Below are 22,713 nucleotides of genomic sequence, written 5' to 3' on the forward strand. Positions count from 1 at the left end.
TGCGAGTCCCCTGGACTGCAAGGCGATCAAACCGGTCAATCCTAGAGAAGATCAACCCTGACTTCTCTTTAGAAGGCCAGATCCTGAAGTTGAAACTCAAGCACTTTGGCCACCTAATGAGAAGGAAGGACTCACTGGAAAAGAGCCTGATGCTGGGAAAGATTGAGAGCAATAGAAGAAGGGGACGGCAGAGAATGAGGTGGCTGGATGGAGTCACTGAAGCAGTAGGCGTGAGCTTAAATGGACTCCAGAAGATGGTAGAGGACAGGAAGGCCTGGAGGAACATTGTCCATGGGGTCGCGATGGGTCGAACACGACTTTGCAACTAACAACAACAACACCATGTTTGTGCTTGCCCTCCTCCCTTTTTTATATTCACATAAATTAGGAGAGTGTTTGAGGTGATTTCATGGTCCTCTCCTATCATTTGGATTCAAGCAGTAGTTTCCTTTTTATTGCTTTGTTAACTGATCTGCCCTCTCTCCATCAAATTCATATTCTTTGCTGTCTGCAACTTGCTTCTTCATACAACATTAACTTTGCCTTCTGCAGGCTGTTAGATCAGGATACTTTCCTCTGTCTACTGTTCTGTACTCAGATGAGCTAGGTAGGTACATAGATAGGTTTTGGAAATGTAAATACTATATTCTCTTTTAATTAGGTGATAGATGCATTAATAAATCACCTTCCTGAAATTCTCGAACTTCTGTCTACTGGAGGAGAAAACAGTGGATCAGAGAACAAGGTAAAGTAGATGAGTCTGCCAGCAGAATCATATTTTAAATAACAAAGTCCACTATTTATTAAAATTATATATCACCCATCTTGCCAAGGCGATTTTACATGGCTTACAATCAATCAGGAAAAATACCAATATAAAACATTAAAACAAATTTTTAGAGACATTCCATTTGAATTAAAATTAAACAAAATGATGAGGGAGGAAGCAAGCAAGACATGCAAAGGATAGAGGTGGGGTCTTATCTAATCTTATTTTACAATCTTAATCTTATCTAAGTACAATCATTTTTCTCACCCTGAAAGCACCTGAAAGTTGTTACTATTTTGCTTTCATTTGTGAGGCTGTGATTAGGTTACTGCAGAGGGAGAGTAAACCTTGAGTATCCTATTTTCAGTGTTGTGGGGAAAGCTTTGATAGTCTGTATGTCTCCCAGGACAGGTCCTCTTAATATCTTGGAGGGATTAGAGAAAACAAAATATAATTTAGAAGAATGAAAGTGGGAAGGGAGAGAAATAAGCAAGAGTCAGAATCAGTAATCTCTTCTAGTAGTAATCCCTGCTAGTAGTTTTTTTATTGGTACTCCCTTGATAATTATAAATAAATGTATCGTGAACTAGAAAAAGCTATACAGGAAAATACGGATGGACTAGTTCCTGAGGGTTTGAGGCTCTAGCATTCTCCTGCATATTATAGGTAGCAGAAGTGACCAGAAACGCCAGTTTACAGTTTAGGATCAATAACTCACATGTTAATTAAATCAGAGTTTGACTTTATGTATTTTATGTAAGTTTCAAAGATAATTTGAAAACTTTGGTACAGCATTCAGTGATGTGAATATTGATTGGTTGGGAACTTGTAACATAACCATGTGTGGTATGTGCTACTGTGTTTTAGCAATTCTGATTTAATATGTGTAATATATCTTTCCCTTTTCAGCTTTTAAATTTTCCAGAGTTAATTCCAGCACTAACAAGAGCTGAACAGAGGGCAGCAACCTCTTTAAAATGGAGGACACATGAGAAGCTATTACAAAAGTACGCCTGTTTGCCTCATGTCATCTCAAGTGATCAGATTTATTACCGATTTTTGCACAGAATGCTGACAATCATTATGACAAATGTGAGTTCTCAAATCAAAACCAGTGTTTTAAAAAATACCAGTGCAATTCAGTTTTAATTTGTTATAATGTATCAACAGTATTTTGATACTTATCATCAGAATGCATATATATATATAAAAGCCTAAATGTTGCACGTCAGACTTGGAGGAGAATTTTTGGATGGTAGAATGCTTGTTTACCTACTCTGGTAGACTGAATCATTGTGAGGGAATATGAACAGCAAGACTTCTTTTTCAGTTTCCATCTTTGTCTTGCTATAGATATCAGGAAAGCTGTTTGGAAGGGCTATAAAATAATTGTTAGCAATAGATGATGGAAGTACTTTTGTGTGCAGAATAAGCTGTTTCGTTTCCAATCCAATATCGGTGAGAAATGTAAGGAATACATTGTGACTTTATAAATTAGTCCACAAAAATAATTCTGGGGATTGATGTACAGACAGAAGCTGTTCTGGAGCATCATCCAGAGTCTCCTTGCAGACCACAAGGTGGATATGGAATGATTCTGGGACTCTCCCTAACCCAGGAGAGTTTTATAAACTTATTTGTAAATTGAAAAAGCTTCAGTCGAGAAAGAGCTTTCTGAACTGGTCAGTTGGCCATATTTACTGAAAGTCCAATAAACAAATAGATAATAAAAATCCTTTTAAAAATGCACAAATTTAGTGCAAAAGTACATTAATTTTTCATGATAATGAAGCTGAAATTGCTACCTTTGCTGCTCTTTTTTTCCTTTTTGCAAAATATACTAGTCTGTATTGTTTTTTGCTAGTCTGCCAGAAACTAATAAAAACATTTACCTTTTTCTGAGCAGCCCAATAGAGAAAGCTCAAAATGGTTCCAAGTATGCATATATAAGATATATAAGTGATATATAATATATGTATTATCTCCTCCTGTCAGTTCCAATTATTATTTCTTAATCATTTTTGAATCGTGCACAGCTTTTAATATGTATAGTATATATTGTGTAATGTGAGATTATGATTTGAATTTTAAAATCAACATAAGAAATAATAAAGATTTACAGACATAACTGCAAGATTGCAAAGCAAAAATAAGTATGCATTCTAACTATGAATAAATATGTTTATTTATTATTATTATTATTCTCCAAGTTTCTCAAATAAATATCAATATTTTTCTGCATTCACAGACTGCTGTCCAAAGGCCCTTTTCAGAGTGTCCTGATCTTATTGGGGTGGTTTCATTTGGTTGTAATGGGGTGGGGAGAGATCAAGTTCCAGGCTTCTCAAAGGTGGTGTGTTGCAAAGCTTGCCTTTCTTTCCACTCCTTTTTAAAATATATAGGAAGCCACTGGCTGGTGACATTTGCCAACATAGGTTAGGTATTGTTAGTATGTTATGATGCTTAACTTTACATCTCAACTTAGGTTGAAAAGGTGATGGTGTTGAAGTGCTATCGAGACGACAACAGGCTGTTCAAGTCTAGTTATGGAGGAACAAGTTGAGGCTTAATCCCAGTAAGACGGAGTGTCTCTGTGTTTGTAAACCATCCAATCCAGAGAGATTCTACCTTTAATTCTGATTGGGATCACATTCCCTTGTACTGAACTGGCTCATAATTTGAGAATCCTCCTGGACTCACAACTCCTACTTTAGAAGTAGGTGGCGACTGCGGTCAGGAGAGCCTTTGCACAGTTCCGTCTTGTGTGCCAGTTATGACTACTCTTGGATGGGAGTTTTATTCACAAGTCACTCATGCCTTAATTACCTCTTGCTTGGACTGTTGTAATGTGCTTTATGTCGGGTTAACCATGAAGAGCATTTGGAACCTAGACTTAGTACAGAATGCAGTGATTTAACCACTTGGGTGCACCTAATGGACCCATATAACGCTGTTGCTTAGAAAGCTCCACTGGTTATCAGTTGACTTCTGATTGTAATTCAAGATGCTCACTGTCACCTTTAAAGATCTTCATAGTTCATGACCTGGATATCTATGTGACCACCTTCTTCTAATATATCTGCCCACCTGATAAGATTAAGTAGAGTAGGGTTTCTTCATGTTGCCTGTCTTGGGGACTGTTAGCTGCGGGTTCTGCAGAAACACACTTGCTTTATTGCTCCCTCTTGTCATTTGGGAGAACATTTCCCACAACTTCTTTATGGTCCCTTCCCTTTTAATATTTAGATGGTTTATTAAGGTGGCTGTTCAAGTAGGCCCTGGAGTCTGAATGATTTGCTTGTCTCTCTAGCAGTGGAAATAATTCTAATCAATTGCATTTTACTCCCATGATTATGTATATACATTTTTATTGATTATATTGTTTATGATCTGAATCTTAGCTTCATTTTTATCCCAATTTATGGAGGGCAAATATGCACTTGTAGTCAATTCTGCTTGCCATGGTATATAAACCCATTAAATAAATTATAAGGAAGCAAACAAATTTCTGCCCTGAAACTTAATAGATGCTTCTTATTGAGCTGAAATGTGTTTATTTTTAACTACTGAATAATCCAATAAATTTTACAAAATTAAATATAAAAATGTCAGCTGTTCCATGTATATAGAATATCATCTAAACTCTAATAATTGCCCAGGGTAACAAAACAAAGCAAAAAAGCCCCTTTCAAATTTGCATCTAAATATGCTGATTTAAAAAGAAGCCAAATCAAGACGTAAAATATATACATCTCCTTTTACTGCTTGCTACATATTCCACATTCAAAAACTCACATACAGTTTGCTTATCTACAAATCCTGTCATTTCAATAACAAGTAAAATATACTGACTTTGCGTATGCATAATGTGTTCTCCCCATCACTGGCCCATAATTTGATTTAGGTGTTCATTAGCAGAATAAAAACATGCTTGTTTTTTCTCCTCCTGGGATGATCTTCTTGTAGGAAAAATTAAGTGATCTTAGAACATGTTTCCTGGTGAAAGATATAAAGCAAGCACCAAAAGATAATATATTCAATAAAAACTGGACTAGCTGTTAAATGATTTGTTAATTAATAGTCTGACTTCATACCGCTTTAAAAAATACAAGTTTGTGCTTCAAATTTTGAAGAAGACCAACCTTAAGTTGAATTTATCTCAGCCTCATTTCTGCAACATTTATTGATGCTTTATTATTTTGTCTTTTTACCTTCAACTATTATTTCCCTATCAATGAACAAATTGTATGCTTGATTACTTATATATAATCTCTTGTAGAATGAAATATATTTTTTCTCTCTTGAAGAATGTCCTACCTGTCCAAAGAGCAGCTGCTCGAACACTGTGTATATACTTACGATATAATCGTAAGCAAGAACAGAGATATGAGGTCATCCAGAAATTGATTGAACGTAAGTCTTGATGTCCTCTTTATCATGAGGAAGTTAATGGAATTTTAGTCAATACCAAGGCTGCTGTGTATAAGACGGGAAGGCCTCCATTTTTAACCATAGAGTAGATGTTTTCCACTATAAAGATTTCAGCTGCATTAGCTTCAAATATTTGTATGCAAGTTTACCATGACAACTAATATTCATGATAATCTTTAAAGAGATGCAGCACCATTTCCAGCACGCCAATAAGAATGTCAGTATTTAACAGGTATTCTGTAAGGTAGAGAGCATAGGCAGAAAGAAATTGGAATGCTAATGTGGGAAGCTGCTCCAGTAGTAGAGCCATCTTACGTGACTGTTGGTGGACTTTTCTACTTCTTAGCTATACAATTAGAACATTATAAAAATTACCTAAAGCATATTTTATAATTATTCTAATGAACTGATTGAGCACTATTACATTATATTTGAGAATATTAACAAGTATTTTTGGGATAATTAAGCACTGGATTTTCATTCATTTCTTCTATCAAAATAATAACTTATCAGTGTTAATGTTTTGTTCTCCAGAACTGGGCCAAGGAAAAAGCTATTGGAACAGATTACGTTTTTTAGATACCTGTGAATTCATCATAGAACTCTTTTCCAAATCATTTTTCTGTGAATACTTCTTTCTTCCTGTGCTTGAACTTACACATGATCCAGTAGCAAATGTGAGGTACTGTACAAGTTATATTAAATTAATAAAACACTTTGATTTATTCTGATGGCTTTGTGTTGCCATTTAATGCAGGTTGCCTTTTTTTCTGGAATAGAATTGATGTATTAGAACTCTGTAGATTGGTATCTCATTCTATATACCGTATTTTCCGGCATATAAGACGACCCCCAACTTTTCCAGTTAAAATATAGAGTTTGAACGAGAGAGAGGGGGGGAGCTTTGTCAGCATAAAGAAGAAACTAAGCTGGAACAGGGCTAAAGAAAACATTTATAGAGAGATGAATAGATTTATTCTTAGTAATGTTAATTGGAAAGTATTGTGCAGCTATCCCGACTTTCCTTCCTTAATTTTTTTTAATGTTAAGAAAGCAGAAGAAGCAATGAGAAAACATATGAGAATTGAAAGATAAAGACAATGATATCTAAATTACCCATACAATGCTGAGTTTGTGGCAGAGCAATTATATAACTGGAAATCTTCCTTAACTCTTTCCCTGAAATTCTCTGGAATAAAATCAAAACACTGTAATTAACAAAAGTATTGGGACAGGAGCAAAACTTGTTTCTGCACAATAGGCTTAGGTTTTTGAGTACAAATCTTAAATTTCTCCAGTTGACAAGAATGCCTATGATTTGAAAGAGGAAAAAGCTTCATTTAGAGACATATATAGTTAGTAGCCTAGGAGGTCCGCTGTGGAAACAGAATGTTGAACTAAATATGCAAATGATACCACTTTGTTATACTAAAATAAAACAGATTTAGAAGAACGCATTATGGAGGTCAAAGAGGAAACTGAAAGATCTAGAGACTGATCAGTAGTCCAGTGGTGAAGAAGTTAGGCCCAGTAAGCTTTGTGGGGAGCTGAAACAAGAAATCAAAGGCAATGTTAAATGCCATGGTTCGTGAATTCATGATTGGCAGTAAAGAAGCAAAGATGGTAGATAGAATTGTTTTCTTGAGCTCTAGAAGAGATAATGAAAAAGTGTGTGCTGGAGAATTACAGGAAAGATTATTTTTAGGAAGGAAGGTGGTGATGGAGACAAATTCAGGGTGAGGATATTTCTGTGATAACAAAAATCAGAATTGTTAAAGCTGTTTTTTCTAATGGTAATATTTATCTATGAAAGATGGACATTGATGAAGAGCAAACTAAAGAATATGAACACATTTGAATTATGGATTTGGTCAGTCCTGAATAAAATAAAAATAGGTTGTTCCATTGAGGCAGAGGTCTGCAAGCAGAAACTCAAATATTTGGAGCATGTGTTGAAAATGATTGATAATTAGAGAAAAAAGATTATTCTGTTTGGCAGTTAAAAATCATACTTGATGTGAGAGTAAGTTTGTCCTCTGTAATAGGAAAAACGTCTTGATCCTAAAGGAATCTATCCATCCCTAGTTCATCTGGTTCATCCAGCTGGGTGACACTGAGCCAATCACACTCTCTCAGCCCAACTCATGTCACAGAGTTGTTTTCAGGAAAGTAGTAGGAGGAAGAAGTAGATATGTTTGCCCCCTTATTTGTAAAAATAATAAAGGTGGAAAAAAATCTAAAATAAAAGTAAAATTTTAAAAAATCTCTAAAATGTTTAGAAATGTAATTACTCTACAGTAAATGGTAGAAAAATGAAAATCTGATTTGCATAACATTGCTTAAAGGTCCATGAAGGAGATGGACAGCAGTATGAAGAATTTCTCTATATAACAGAATCAGAACAGTCTTCTTTACATTTCCATAGATAATATCAAGCCAACATGAACAAATGATCTCTGTCAGATAATAGGGATTTCATCACCAGAAACAAAAAGCAGGTGGAAATGAGGGCCTTAAAGAATCCTTGAGAGTGTTAGTAGACATAGTAGACTTTTTCATATTTGGTTCAACTATATAAATATTCATAAAATAAACTCAAGGGAACAGGTTTTTTGAAATTTACTAGTTTAAAAAGATAAAGACGTTTTTTCAAAAATTATATATACCATCCCTTTGAAATACTCAGCATGCTATTATCCTTGCTATTTTAAAATATATGTATTTACTCTACTCCTGTCTTGTATTTACTGCACATTTACTGCAAGAAAAGTTGATGTTAGGTGCCATCAGTTTTGCTCCAACTCCTGATGACTGCATGGACAAATATTTGCAATAAGACATAGCTCTTTCAAGATCAGTTATCTCCCTGATATTGTCCCTCTACCTTATCTATTGCCTTCCCTGCTTCTCCTTCTCCCAAACTGCCAAACAAAATAATATTTTTTCCCTAATTATCAATCCTGTCTATTTTAGCAACCACCATTTTACTGGGCTTTAACTCTTCTTTTAAGTCTTTGGAGCATAGACTTTATTTACTTCAATATTATTTATCACTTCACAGTTTTCATGTTTCTGTTTATTTTTTTAACCTTGTGTATATCTTCAATTTTTTAAAAAATATAAACATTATTTCCCTGTATAGAATGAAACTTTGTTATTTATTACCAAAAGTGAAGTCAACCCTCAAGGTTCCCACAGACAAACATTTACTGCAGCAGCTAGAAATGAGTGTAAGAAAACTTCTATGTGAGGAAAAAGATAAAGACGTCTTGAACATTGTTAAAAAAGTATGTGAGGTTCTTTTATTTATTCAGTATTTTTCTTATATATTTATAATAATTCTTAAGATAACAGACTTCATTGTACAAAATCATGGTTTGCTTAATGCAACAATTAAATCCAAGTAACCGCTTGGTTTAGTATGATATGTGAATCCAATTTATGAGTTGCAAAGTTTTTGAATTCTGTTCATGCTGTTCATATTTGAGATAAATCAAATATAATGGTCTTACTATAAATGTATAGGAACATATAGTTACAATGAATTTTGGATCATATATAGTTCAAATGTAAGCATTCATAATTAGAAATCTCTTATATTATGATCAGTAAGCTTCTGCTTAAAGAATGTTACAGGCTTCTAGTAGGTAGGCATCCCAGTTCCCAAGCTAGCCTGGTATCTTATCCTCTGGATGAGTCTATGTCCTTTCTAAAATTGCTAGTAGGAAATCCAAACCATTTGAGATTCTTTTAAAACAATTATGGCAAATCTATAATAATACTAAATCTTTTTTAATAGATGGTACTAGAACTTGACAGAATGGATACCTCTTTAGATGCCGTAAGTATAAACTCAAATGATAGCAGTAATAATCTGCTGAAACTTCCAACATGATTGCTGATCCTCTGGTTTCACATTTGAACAGTTTCAGAAGAGGTTTTATGAAAATGATCTATTGGATCAGCAGAAAGAAAGAGAGGAACAACTTCTTTTGGAAATGGTATGTTTATTGCATGAAAAAGGTGTTACTTGACTATCATCCAAAGTATCAGTGAATTCTAATTAAGGTTTACAATTATTTTTTATGAATTTGCATTAAAATGCTCTAAAAATTCTTAGGCATTTACCTTATTCTTGAGGATAAGATGTGGGGAAATGTTGGTCAAAAAGACACTGAATCTTGGAATAATAATAATAATAATAATAATAATAATAATAATAATAATAATTAAAAAAAAAAAAAAAAGTTGGAAGGGACCTTGGAGGTCATCTAGTCCAACCCCCTGCTCAGGCAGGAAACCCTATACCTTTTCAGACAAATGGCTGTCCAGTCTCTTCTTAAAAACTTCCAGTGTTGGAGCATTCACCGCTTCTGGAGGGGAGGCAGGTTGTTCCACTGATTAATTGTTCTATCAGGAAATTTCTCCTTAGTTCTAGGTTGCTTCTCTCTTTGGTTAGTTTCCACCCATTGCTTCTTGTCCTGCCTTCAGGAGCTTTGGAGAATAGCTTGACTCCCTCTTCTTTGTGGCGGCCCCTGAGATATTGGAACACTGCTATCATGTCTCCCCTCGTCCTTCTCTTCATTAAACTAGACATACCCAATTCCAGCAAGATAGATTTCAGGTTGCTGTGAGGAGAAAACGCATTAGGAAGCACATCACCAAATGTTTGATACTAATAAGAACTGGTATGAGGTGTTAATTGCACTTCACGTTACATCATCTCAGTAATCCTAAAATGTAGTCAACATTATTCTCATATTATGAATGGAATCATAGTGGCTTGCCTAAAAGTAACATTAATTCATTGTCAGCTCTGGCATAGAACATTTCACTGTCTACTGTGGACCCCCAAAATTATCTCATCCTATGTTATTTTGCTTCAATATTCAGATGGTTCAGATGCCAGTTTCTGCCTTCATACATTGCTTCACCTCATCGTTTGGTGAAGTTAGTTTATTTTGCTACATGGGAGGACTTGCTTTTTTTCATGATAGGCATGATTTTAATAACCAGGAAATTCCAGAGTATAATTACACTCCCTTCTGTGTGGACTCTATTTTTAGCAACTCTAGATATTATGCCATATATGCAATTGAGACCTTCAGATCTAAATCAAGATTACTTTGGAGGAAAGTATTGGTCTCCACAAGTAGAATATCTAATCAGAGAAACAATTGATTTCCCCCAATCTGGGTGCTCTCCTAGAATTTTACAGCTGTGTCTTTTTTTTTTTTCATAGAGAAAGCAACCAAACAGTGTGGTAGCATAAGAGGAGAGCTTATTTATATATTTATGGCTTTATTTTTAGGGGAGTTTGGCAGCTTCTGCACCAAAATACACTGTGAACAAACAATTCTTTTATCATTGATAACATAAAGCATTTCAGGCTGTTTTTTTAACCTAGGCAGATCATAAAACCATGCTAGCACAAAAGCTGCAGCCTATTAATCTAGATTTCATTTTTCCATTAACACTTTTATTACATTGTTTTCCTACTAGGAGCAATTAGAAAAAGAGAAACAGCAAAATGAGAGCAGGTCTACAAATATGAGTGATAAAATATATGAAAAGAAGCGTAAGTTGATTTTTGGGGGGTTGTTTTCTTTTTCCAAAGATTGGCTTGCTTGCTTGTTTGTTTGTTGCTTTATTTATTTAACAAAAAATGGTCAGCTGGAGGTGGTAGATATTATTGTATTAATTAAACCCCTCTAGGGATAGTTGCTGCTAACTTACTATAAGAACATGTTATAGCAGTGTATTTGAAGTAGGAAGTCCAAACTTACATTATGGAAAAGACCCAATTCTTATTTGCTAGGAAAAGTTTCCACACAAAATCATTGGAGGCCAAACTATTGACTGTTGAGGGCTATTACTTGAAATGGATTTGTACAATTAGCAAAATATATTATGGAAAAGCCTTATTTTTTATAATTTTTATTGCTTTTTAAATAATAATATTATTATTGCTTTTTAAATAAATGCAGCAAAAGAAGAAAAAACAAAACATAAAATACATAATAAAAATTACAGTGCTTTAAAAATGAGTAAAAAACTACAACAGAAAAGAAAGAAAATATAATATTACATTATTTGTATTAAGTATACTTTTGTACACTGGCACCTTGAAGCCATAATTAATGATGGGGGAAAGTTAAAAAAAAATTGCTCCAAGAAGTAGAAGAAAGAGAAATATGAGGCTAATTCCTTCTGTTTTGCATTATGATTTCCTAAAGCCAGTATTTTTGTTTCCTGTTTTGCTCTACCAGCATGCCACTCTACCACTCATGCCACTCTAAGTGTAGAAACAAACAATATTGAGTTTATTTCAAGCATCAGCTCTGTGGATTAACTCTTCAGTTGACTTGATTGCTGATTGTGCTGATAAAGAACTTAAGTTAAGCATAAAACCTTGTATTGAATGATGGCCTACTTTTCTGCAGTATCTGTAGAAAAGCATGTTACATTTCAGTGAAGTTCAAAATTTGGCACTTGATGATACGAGTGATAATTTGCATTGCCCAGTAATGCTTGTAATATTTGATGAATTGTGTTTAATTTCAAATAGTAGAAATATTAGTTTTGTTCTTGTAGTTAATCTCTATCTATACAGTGCATATAATAACCTTTGTTTTAGGTAGAGACAGTAAAGCATCATCAACGTTGGCCAAAACTATCCCAATGTCTGTTTCTGGAAACCCTTCAGGTGCTTCAACAAGTAAGAAACAGATCTCTTCTGCATAATTTTTTAAAATCAAATCTATATTGCAAAGAACATAAAGGAATAAGTAGAAAAGCATCATGTCTCAGGTGATCTGTGGAAGACATTAAAGCATGGATCTTCAAACTTGGCCCTTTTATGACTCATGGACTGCAACTTCCAGAATTCCTCAGCCAGGATGCCTGGCTGAGGAATTCTGGGAGTTGAAGTCCATGAGTCATAAAAGGGCTGAGTTTGAAGACCCCTGCATTAAAGGTATGCCTGCACTGGAAATACTCTTAAAAATTCAGGAAAATATTTAAAAATGTATCTGCCTTGAAAGTAGCCCATATTGAACTGTATAGCACTGCCAAAACATCAGGAGTTGACCAATAAAATGTTTTATGAAATGTATTATGTCATGTATTATGATTATGATAGTTTTTTGGTCATAAAATGTTTTATAAAATTGGCCAAATTTCAATTTTATTATAGTCATGGATCCTGAATTTTGGATGCATTTTTAAATTAGCCCATTTGAGCCTTAATGTCCCCAGCTGGAAAGATAATATTGACTTTTTAGCAATCATTGAGGAATTGAATGTTTAAAAATTAAATGTGCTTTTATCTACCTTTCATATGGAAGTTATTGCAGGAGAAATATTAAAATAAGATGAATGAGTGAGAATATATTGCATAAGAAGCATGTATAGTAAAATTAGAGACATGCCCAAAAATTATTGGATGATGAACAAATGTGGGCTGATATAAAAGTGAATGACCAATATGTAAAACATAATTGAGGTGGTAATACAGAGAAAACAAATGGGGATGAATTGTAAACAAATATGAGGGGGGGGAGATGAATGAGCCAAGACAAAGGAGATGACTAAGAATATTTTGTTAGGTGAGAGTTGATGAGAGTCTCAAGAAGAAAGAATTGAAAAATTTAAAGAACAAAGGCAGCATAAGAAAATGGTGGAAGTAAGGATGATTTGCAAAGATAGGAAGTTATTGAAAGTTATGGATATTGGTGTGAACTAGATACAGTTTTTCTTGTCTCATACTTTCATGTTTCCCCTTATGATTTGAACTCTTTTTCTGCATTTTATAGAATACTGCTTACCTCTAAAAATAATAACTGATGGGTATGTGCATGTGGGTGAATGTACTAATTTGGGGGGGGGGTGGAGTTTCCCCAGGTAGTTCTAATCTCATTTTTGGTCCAGGTTTTGCAGATACCTTTCTCCTTGTTTTCTATCTTTAATTTCTTTGTGTTTTTCTTAAGCTTGTTTACCATGAAAAGGAATTATGTGATGGAAATGTATATATTTTCCACCTTTTCCAGGACTCAAGATGGTAAAGATAGCACAGTATAATAATATAAATAATAGGACTTCAAATTCTAATAATCATTGCCTGTATGGTTAACTTGTATTCAGTGAAATTAGATCTCATGTCTTGTCAGAATTCCATAAAATTAATAACTGGACCTTTATGTTCAGTGAGGATAATGGTTTTTGGAACATAAACATGATTTTAAAAAAAACAATATTCATGCCTATTCGCATTACTCATTGGCAGATTATGGATTGCACTTGGAGTTATATATTTGCTAAGAAAGAGCTATATTATTAATTATATTTTTTCTTTTAGGCAAAGAAGTAAAAAAGTCTAAATTGGTTAGAAGTCAGTCTTTCAGTAGTCAAGCTATTCAGTCAAAATATGGCAATATTGACAAATGCTCCAGGTATGTAATATTTTGTTTTCTCTAATGTTAGGTGCGTGACTGTAGTGTATAACCTATACTGTAGCTGCTCATTATGGAAGCATAACATTTGCTTTGCCAATTCCAAAAACCAAAAGTAAACAGTGGGATACCACAAGGCTCCATCTTAGGCCCAGTACTCTTCAATATCTTCATCAATGACTTAGATGAGGGAATTGAAGGGGAACTCATCATATTTGCAGATGACACTAAACTGGCAGGAATAGCCAACATCTCAGAAGACAAGCTCAGAATTCAAAAAGATCTTGACAAACTGGAACAATGGGCCCTATCCAACAAAATGAGTTTTAATGTGGAGAAAAGCAAAATTTTACATTTAGGCAGGAAAAATCAACGGTTTAAGTACAGTTTAGGCGAGACCTGCTCAAAAACAGCAACTGTGAGAGGGACCTTGGAGTCCTGGTGGACGATCACTTGACTATGAGCCAGCAATGTGCAGCAGCTGTCAAAAAAGCTAATATAATTCTCGGTTGTATAAATAGGCATAGAATCAAGATCACGCGAAGTATTAGTACCACTTTATAAAACCCTAGTGAGACCACACCTGGAATACTGCAATCAAATTTGATCACCATACTACAAAAAAGATGTTTAGACCTTGGAAAAAGTTCAGAGAAGAGCAACTAAGATGATGAAAGGCCTGGAGACTAAAACATATGAAGAATGGCTGCAGGACTTGGGTTTGGCTAGTCTAAAGAAAAGAAGAAATAGGGGCGACATGATAGCAGTATTCCAGTATTTGAGGGGCTGCCACAAAGAAGAGGGGGTCAGATTATTCCCCAAAGCACCAGAGGGAAGGATGAGAAACAATGGTTGGAAACTGATCAAAGAGAGAAACAACCTGGAATTAAGGAGAAACTTCCTAACAGTGAGGACAATAACCAGTGGAACAGCTTGCCTCCAGAAATTGTGGGTGCTCCATCACTGAGGGTTTTTAAGAAGAGCCTAGACAGTCACTTGTCTGAGATGGAATAGGTTCTCCTGCTTGAGCGGGGGGCTGGACTAGAAGACCTCCAAGGTCCCTTCCAGCTCTATTCTATTCTAAATAAGGAAGGGCTGAAAGGAAAAAAAAAATCCTTTGAGTGATGTGCCATACTTTAAAAATTAAATGGATAAAAAACTGGATGGGGCCAAATGTGTTTATATTTTTAAAAAGCTAGCAAATATTTTTTCTGAAGGCCAGAAAAGCTAGCACATGGAGGGGAGGGTAACTCCTGTGATAGGCCAGAGAAAGGAAGCTCGGATCTTGCAGATTCAAGTTTTCCTTTCTTCAGCCCAGTACAGCAGTCCTTTTCTGGACACAGATGGGAGGAGAATCTAGAATCTTCTAGAATCCAGAAGATCTAAGCTTCCTTTCTCCAGCCCAGCACAGTGGTTGCCTTCTACACACAAAGGGGAAAGGAACTCCTTTGATAGGTTGTCATGTGATCACTATTTGCAACATTCTCTACTGGCCTTCCCAGAAAAATCAATGGGACAACTGGCAGGGAAGGTTGTAAGCTACTATTGCCTGCCAAAGGATATCCCCCTTCCCTCCATTCATAGGAGAAAGGGAGATTCCTTTGCTGGGCTGCAGAAATGAAGCTTGGATTACTGCATTGAGGGAAGGGGAACCCCTGCACTGAGCTGGAGAAACGCAGGCCAGGAATACTTTTTCATACACAGAGGGGAGCTACATGCCCACTTTTGGCAGGCAGCTATTTCACTTTGACCACTCAACAATCCATGCGGTCATTTAACTATTACAATTGGGAGAGCCAGGATTGCGGTGGTTAAGCAAAAAGACCATTACCACGACTTACAATCAAGATTTCAGGTGTAATTGTGATACCAGTAATAAGTTGAGGACTATTACTTTATAATTATGTTGTGTAAGGTTGTGAACTGTCTTGAAATCTCTGAAATGAAAAATTATAAAAACTAATAATGATAAGTACACATTATAACATTCCCATTATATTTTTGTTATATCTTCAGCAAAAGTTCTTCAATAGGCTATACTTCTGTGTCAGGAGTAGCAAAGAATTCTATGTTCTCATTTACTGGTAAGAAAACTGTGTTACTTTTCATTCATTCATTCATTCATTCATTCATTCATTCACTTATTTATATTTCATACTTAACTGTTCATCTCCCTCAAATAAAATAATATTTTATTACAATTATTTTAGTGGCTTTGTTTTGTTTTTAAAGAGTCCAATGCCCTTAGTTTTGTCCCAAATGCAAGAAATTATATAAGCTAGCATACCTGCTTGATAATCAGTGCATGCAACTAACAAATTTTTTTTAGCTCCCAAACAAATTAGTTTAATTATAATTTGACTTTCTGAAATTTTATATATTTTCTTTTAGATGATTCCTTCCGAACTCGTCCCAACAATGTCAGTGGCACTGCTGCTTTTAATTCTACTTCCACCTTACCATCTTCTTCTCGTAACACAAATAACACAGTTGATCAAAAAAGCAATGGGAATAAAGAGAGCCATTCACGGAAGGTTAGCTTGTAAGTGATCAACTAAAATTAGTGCAGAATTAAAGATTACAATAAATAACTGATTTTTCATTTTCACACTTTTAAGTTGTTTCTCCTACTCAGGATGAAAATGAATTCTGTTTCTCCTACTCAGGATGAAAATGAATTCTCCTACTCAGGATGAAAATGAATTCTGCTTCTGTCATTTCCACAGCTATGTCGAGATAATTATTTATGATTGTTTTAACCACTGTTTTAGCAAGTAGTGGTTACAGATTCATTCTAATTTATTACTAAGACTAGACAACCCATGAATTAATGGTTTAACTCTTCTGATTTAGTATTGGGGAGGCTATGCCTGTTTTGGTAAGCTGTTTCATCTCAAAAACAATGTTCCTGGCCCAAATATACTGTACAAAGAACTAGAATTATTATGGTAGTTCTGGTTAGTATGATGACTAAAATAATCATTACACTGGTTTTCAGGAACAGCTGCAATTGAGTTATCACTGTCTTTTAATGCTGCTAGATGTGGGTAAGAGTAGTGTGGAATTAGTATTCATTATCTCTATGAATCACACATATGACTTTGCACTTGTACTGATCATCATTCTGGAATAATAGCTTTAGATTCAAATGATGGTCTACAGAGATACAAATTCATATGTATGAATGTACTGATAATTAAAGAACCATTGTTTACTTAGGCACTGTTATTTTGCAATTTTATTCATCAGCAGCCTGTATTTTTTGATATTACAGGTAATCCTCCATTTACCACTGGATATTTAACAACTGTTTGAAATTACCGTTGCCTCAGAAAGAGTGCTTTATGGCCCATAAAGCACTTCTGGCTATCATAAAACATTGTGCTGCTCCCCCTGTGATCACACGACCACATTTGTGGCATTTGGCGACCTGTTCACATTTAATGACCAATTCCCAAGTGCCCTGTAATCATGTTATTGCCATTTGCAATCATCTCTGTTAACTTTCTCAGAAAGTCAGTGGGGAAGCCAACAGGGAAGGTTGCAAGCTGCTGCTGCCACCACCTGCCTGAGAGCTCCCTCTTGTTCTTGGGGTTTGGCTGACATTGCCGTCTGCTGAGTTGGACCCTCAGCCCCTCTGTTAGGGCTGCAGAGATGGGGCTTGGATCGCAAACATCTGAGCCCTGTCTCTGCAGCCTGGCAGATGCGGAGGCATGTGCACATGGAAGAGCACTGGAAAGTTTGTGAATATAGGAAGTCTTCAACTTGCGACCACAACTGAGCCCAACATTTCTGTTGTTAAGTGAGACATTTGTTAGGTGAGCTTTGCCCCATTTTACAACTTTTCTTGCCATAGTTGCCAAGTGCATCACTGCAATTGATAAGTTAGTAGCATGGTCGTTAAGTGAATCTGGCTTCCCCATTGACTTTGCCTGTCAGAAGGTCGCAAAAGGGATCACACAACCTTGGGACACAGCAAAGGTCATAAATATGAACCAGTTGTCAAGCATCTGACTTTTGGTCACATGATCATGAGGATGCTGCAAAGATCGTAACTATGAAAAACAGTCATAAGTCATATTTTTCAGTGCTGTTGTAACTTTGAATGATCCCTAAATGAACTGTTGTAAGTACTACCTGTACCTTTGTTTTGAAAACCAGAAAGATGTATGATTGCATCTCAGTTTGTATTTCAGTAGTGTTCATCTGGAAGCTGTGGGAATTCCCAGATACCTGAATCAATTTTCAGTTTACAGTAGGCCTGTAACTTTCATTTGTAGTTCATTGCTGTTCATAGAATTTCATCCAGAAAGTAGTTTTATCCACAGGAGACTTGCATCAGTGAGTTTTGGAAACCGAACATATTCATTCCCATTGCTAGTAAATAGATTGCGTTAAATGAGTCATACTCAAATAGACAGCAAACATGAATCACAAACATAGGTAATTACAAAAGAAGTATGTTCTGTGACTGTTGTACTGCATTTGGTTTTATTATCTTTTGTATATCTGCTCATTGTGAAGAGCTTCAGATATTTTCTTTCAACATAATAACTTATATTCTTACACTCCTTCACAAAGCATTAAAATATATAGCTAGTCAGGCATTATGTGTTCTTAAGATGAATAATTTTAATGTGGGTTGGGATAAGTAATACTTTACCATATGGGCATGTACTGCTAAAGTATCTGGTAATGTTCTAAATAATTCCCTTAATTTAACATTAGTATTCAGAAATAAATATCTTTAACAAGGATATAGGAAACTTATTCACATTATTACCCATCAAATTAAGGTATACAAGTTACAATGACAGACAGGTATGATTGCTCTGGCAATATTATTTATGTTTAAAATAGTTGTCTTTCAACATAATCTTTCTAACAGTTAAGCAATGGTAGCAGAAAAGAAAGCCACTTTGGTCTGGGGGTTAAGGCACCAGACTAGAAACTAGAAGATTATGAATTGTAGTCCCATATTGCTCATGAAAGCCCACTGGATGGTTTGGGGCCAGTCACTCCCTCAGCCCAATTAGATGAGAAGCTAATTGGTCAATTCCTGTTGCAACCAATGAGTCAACACTCGGTCGATCTGAAAAAAGTGCACTTGTGGGTAAATGCTAGGAAGGGAAAAAAAAAAAAAGCAAAAGACCACCTTGAATTGTAGCTGGAAGTCGCTTTAACTCATGTGGCAGCAATATTGCATGAGGACCGGCTGAAACTTCTAAATGCTTTTTACGGACAGCCTGTATAGAGCGTGCTGCAGTAGTTCAATCAATAGGTGACTAAGGTGTGATTGACCATGAAATGTTTTCTGATCCAGAAATGAGTACAAGCTATAATTGTACGAAGGTTTCTTGGCCATGGCTGCCATCTGGTTTTCAGGCAAGAACTGTGAGTCTAAGAGGATCCTCAGATTGCAGACCACCTTTGCATAGGCGAATGATACCCTATCCAAATTTAACAATGGAAATTCACGGCAGGGGGTGGTGGTGCAAGTGCCAAATCCACAACCATTCAGTCTTTTTAAGCTTGAAGGTGATCCTCCCCTACCAGACGCACAAGTATCCAAGCACTGAGGATGCACCTCATGGAAGGTGCATCCTCATGGAAGGCCCAGGGCCCAGGGCAGTTGTATAACCATATATTGTCAACATACTGATACCCACATGCTTACAGATGACTTCACCCAGTTTTCTGTATTGATCACTATTAAAACAAATGAGTCCGATTTAAAAAAGGATTTTACAATAAAATTATTTTAATATGTATGTATATATTTTTTCCAAACCAATAGTTTAAGATTTGTGTATTCTGAGGTCCATATGCAGACTTTTCTTTATTGCATAGTAATGGATGGACAATTTCCACATAAAGAAAATCCACAGGGTGTGGGAGATGGGTGGAAAGGAAGCCAGTGGAGTTGGATGGCACAATGGTTGGGAAAGCGAGTGCGCCTTGAATCAAGAATATTCTTTTTAAAAAGCATCGCATTGTTGGATTTAGAAGAAATAATGTTGATTCTTTTTACTTACAATACATGAGTCTAAGATCACAACAGTTTTGGAGCTGTAAACGATGACTGCAAGAAGTTAGCAGTTCTGAACACTGTTAATTTGATCAGCTCTGTGTGATAAGAGTGTTTTTCTTTCTCTCAAGGAAAAACAGAAAATCAAACTCCTAGAGCTGGTGAAAGAAAGCATGCACACCAAAGACCACCAGAGGCAATGTGGCTGAAGCCAGGATTGGACAAAGCTAGAGTACAACCTTGAATTTAAGGACCAGGAAGGAGGGATTGATTTGATACCATAATGTTAACATCTTCTGTCAATTAAATAAATTCCTATGTTGTAAAATATCTTCATAGAAATAATGTAATATGTGCAGAATGCCAATGTTGTAAGTGAAGTGCTTAATTCAACGTTACTTTAGCAATGTGCTTTAAATCTGCTGCAGCTAAAGAGACAGGGTTTCCCTACTTCCCCCTCTCAATTATGCCTTCTACTAGTTCAGGTTATTCAGTTTGGAATGAAAGTGCCCTCTACTTTAAAATATAGCTATTTACAAGCTTATGGACTCCTAATTTGCCTTCGCTATGGAAATAGGGCCATATGTGTGAAATTGCTCTGCGTATAAGAATTAACTGAACAAGTGACACTTTCTCTTTCAAAAAAGCTTTTAAATATCGAAGAAGCTTCAGTGTGGAATCTGGAAGCATGAACAGAGAAATGTGGAGAAGTGTAGTCCTTTAAAATAAACTGCTATAATTTTAGATAATATTGCTTATCTGGTGTATAAAATGTCAAGAGGATTTCTTTTCACTTTTTAATAAGAAACAGATACCTCCAAATAGCATATGAATGATTTCTTAAATTTCACATTGCAATTTTATTGTACAAATACTTTGTTTTAATTTACCAGTATAGTCTTATTGTAGTTTCTCTTTATCCAACATTTTAGAGATGATTAATCTAGTTTTTAATTAGTAGTTAATTCAAGCCATCATGCTTTTAGCTATATCAACATCATTCTGTTTGTATTCATGCTAACATTCCTATCAAAATTTGCCTGCAAAATGCAGTTTTATTTAAAACATTCAATTTATGCCAATACTTGAGAGAGACTGTATGAAGCTATTGTCAGCTTCTCTACTTCACAATGCAATCAGCAAAACTATATTGATATCAGACTATCTGTTTTTTTAAATATGTTGGTGTATGATAAAGATAATCTAATTTGTGAATGAATAAATGTGTGGTTACTTTTTACAATGTGAAATAATGAATGCTTTATGCACAATAAAACTTAGGCCATTAAAATACTGGCATGTTTTGGGTGGGAGAGATTTAATTTGCAGCTTTTAATTTAAATTAAATAAAAAAAACAGACAGGAATATTCTGTATCCACTGCACTAGTGATTAATATGTACGCAGCATAGCAAAAATTCTCTGCTCCTATAGTAGCGAACCAACCCCTTGAACAATAAGCTATTCACTTAAACACTAAAGTAGCAATACCTGGAAAGGCTCGTTGATTAGAGTCTGTGCTGAAAATCTTAGTTTCAATACCTGGTCTTTCTAGATGGATCTGCAAATGATATCTGTCTGAAGCTCTAGAGAACTGTTGCCATATTTAAATGATATTAAGCTCCATGAACTGGTGGCTTGCCTTGGAATGAGTGGGGTTTTTTTATATTCTTAAGAAACGTACATTCACGGTATCATGCAGAGAGCATTCAGCAATCCAAACATAGCAACTAAATTTCTCCATAATGTTTCTTTTTCATCTCATCAATAGACACTGTCCCAGATTTCAATCAGTGTCAGTCCTTTTTTTCTTAATTAACAGCAAATACAGCCTTCTCTTATAATGCAATTCATACACTGTTTCCCAAAAGTGAATCTTTCCAGTATTTTAGGGTATTGCCCTTTGCTGAGTGCTCCATAATTATAAATTCTGTGATCAAGTCTATATAGTAATCCTTTGTGTTCAAAGAAGAAGCACTGTGGTGCAGTTATCCTTGGCACAGAAGTGACACTGCAGTCCCAGTCTGGAGGTGTAGAGTCTAGTAAAACGGGCCCCGGAAACCCATTGTAGTAACTGTGGGTGTTACACTGTGATGCCACTCACTTTCTATACGTTTTGGACAGTGCTGTCTTCAGTGCTGATGGAGGCTTCATAGCACAGAGCTAGCCAGTAGGTTCAGTCAACAACCACAGCTTCTAGTTCCCTTGGCTGGATGACCCAAGGTTTCTTTTGCAGTATCTTTGAGTAGTTGCACGGTCAACCTTTTGAGGTCTTTTCTCAGACTCTGGTATGCTATAGAGCACAGGTCGGCAACCTGCAACTCCGGAGCCGCATGTGGTTCTTTGAGCCTTCCCCTGTGGCTCCCAGCCTCCTCTGCCATTTGCAGACAGAGACAGAGACAGAAAGAGGAACTTGCGCTTCCCTTCTCTCTGTCTCTATCTCTCTTTGTGTTTGTGGTTTTGTGTGTGTGTGTGTGTGTGTGTAAAAGAGAGTAGACTCACATTGTTCTCCGACAAGCTGAAAAGCTTTTTGGGTGGGGCTCCTCCCTTTGCTGCGTCTCTGCAGGAAGCAGGAAACAGGAAGGGCAGGAGAGAGGTAGCTAGCGCAGCTATGCTGACTCAGGAATTCTGGGAGTTGAAGTCCATGAGTCTTAAAAGAGCCGAGGTTGCCTACCTCTGAGCTTGTTGGAGAACAGCTTGAAGCCAGCTTGCCAGGTGAGCAGAAGATCGGAGAGAGGGAGAGGGGGGGGAGAAAGAGAGAGAGGAGAGGAAAGAGAGAAGAGAAAGAAAGAGAGTGGGGGAAGAGGACTGGCAGACCAAGGGCAGAAAGAGAGATGGAGGGAGGGAGGGAGAGGGACAGAGAGAGAGACCCTTTTGACATCTAAAATGAAGATAACACTGCATATATCCTGTTTTACCTTTATGAGATATATGTGTGTGTGTGTATGTATGTATATTTTAAAGGTAAAAGCTATATGCAGTGTTATCTTCATTTTAGATATCAAAAGGGTTTTGCGGCTCCCAGTGTTTTGTTTT

The 22,713-nt window shown here is 35.9% G+C and overlaps 1 protein-coding gene across 1 annotated transcript; it reads left to right on the forward strand.

The window, feature by feature from the left end:
• Window positions 1-661: 661 nt before the first annotated feature.
• On the forward strand, window positions 662-20,971 carry LOC107298270 (serine/threonine-protein phosphatase 4 regulatory subunit 4; the record flags this gene model as incomplete). Its single annotated transcript, XM_015827643.1, has 13 exons — window positions 662-745; window positions 1,679-1,861; window positions 5,077-5,182; window positions 5,735-5,882; window positions 8,343-8,487; window positions 9,000-9,041; window positions 9,127-9,201; window positions 10,703-10,778; window positions 11,838-11,918; window positions 13,557-13,650; window positions 15,667-15,734; window positions 16,042-16,192; window positions 19,810-20,971. Coding segments are annotated over 13 exons (1,278 nt in total), but the record flags the coding sequence as incomplete, so codon positions are not given.
• Window positions 20,972-22,713: the final 1,742 nt, after the last annotated feature.

This window comes from Protobothrops mucrosquamatus, unplaced genomic scaffold (assembly GCF_001527695.2).
Source record: "Protobothrops mucrosquamatus isolate PMUCROS unplaced genomic scaffold, P.Mucros_1.0 scaffold3835, whole genome shotgun sequence".
Lineage (NCBI taxonomy): Eukaryota > Metazoa > Chordata > Lepidosauria > Squamata > Viperidae > Protobothrops > Protobothrops mucrosquamatus.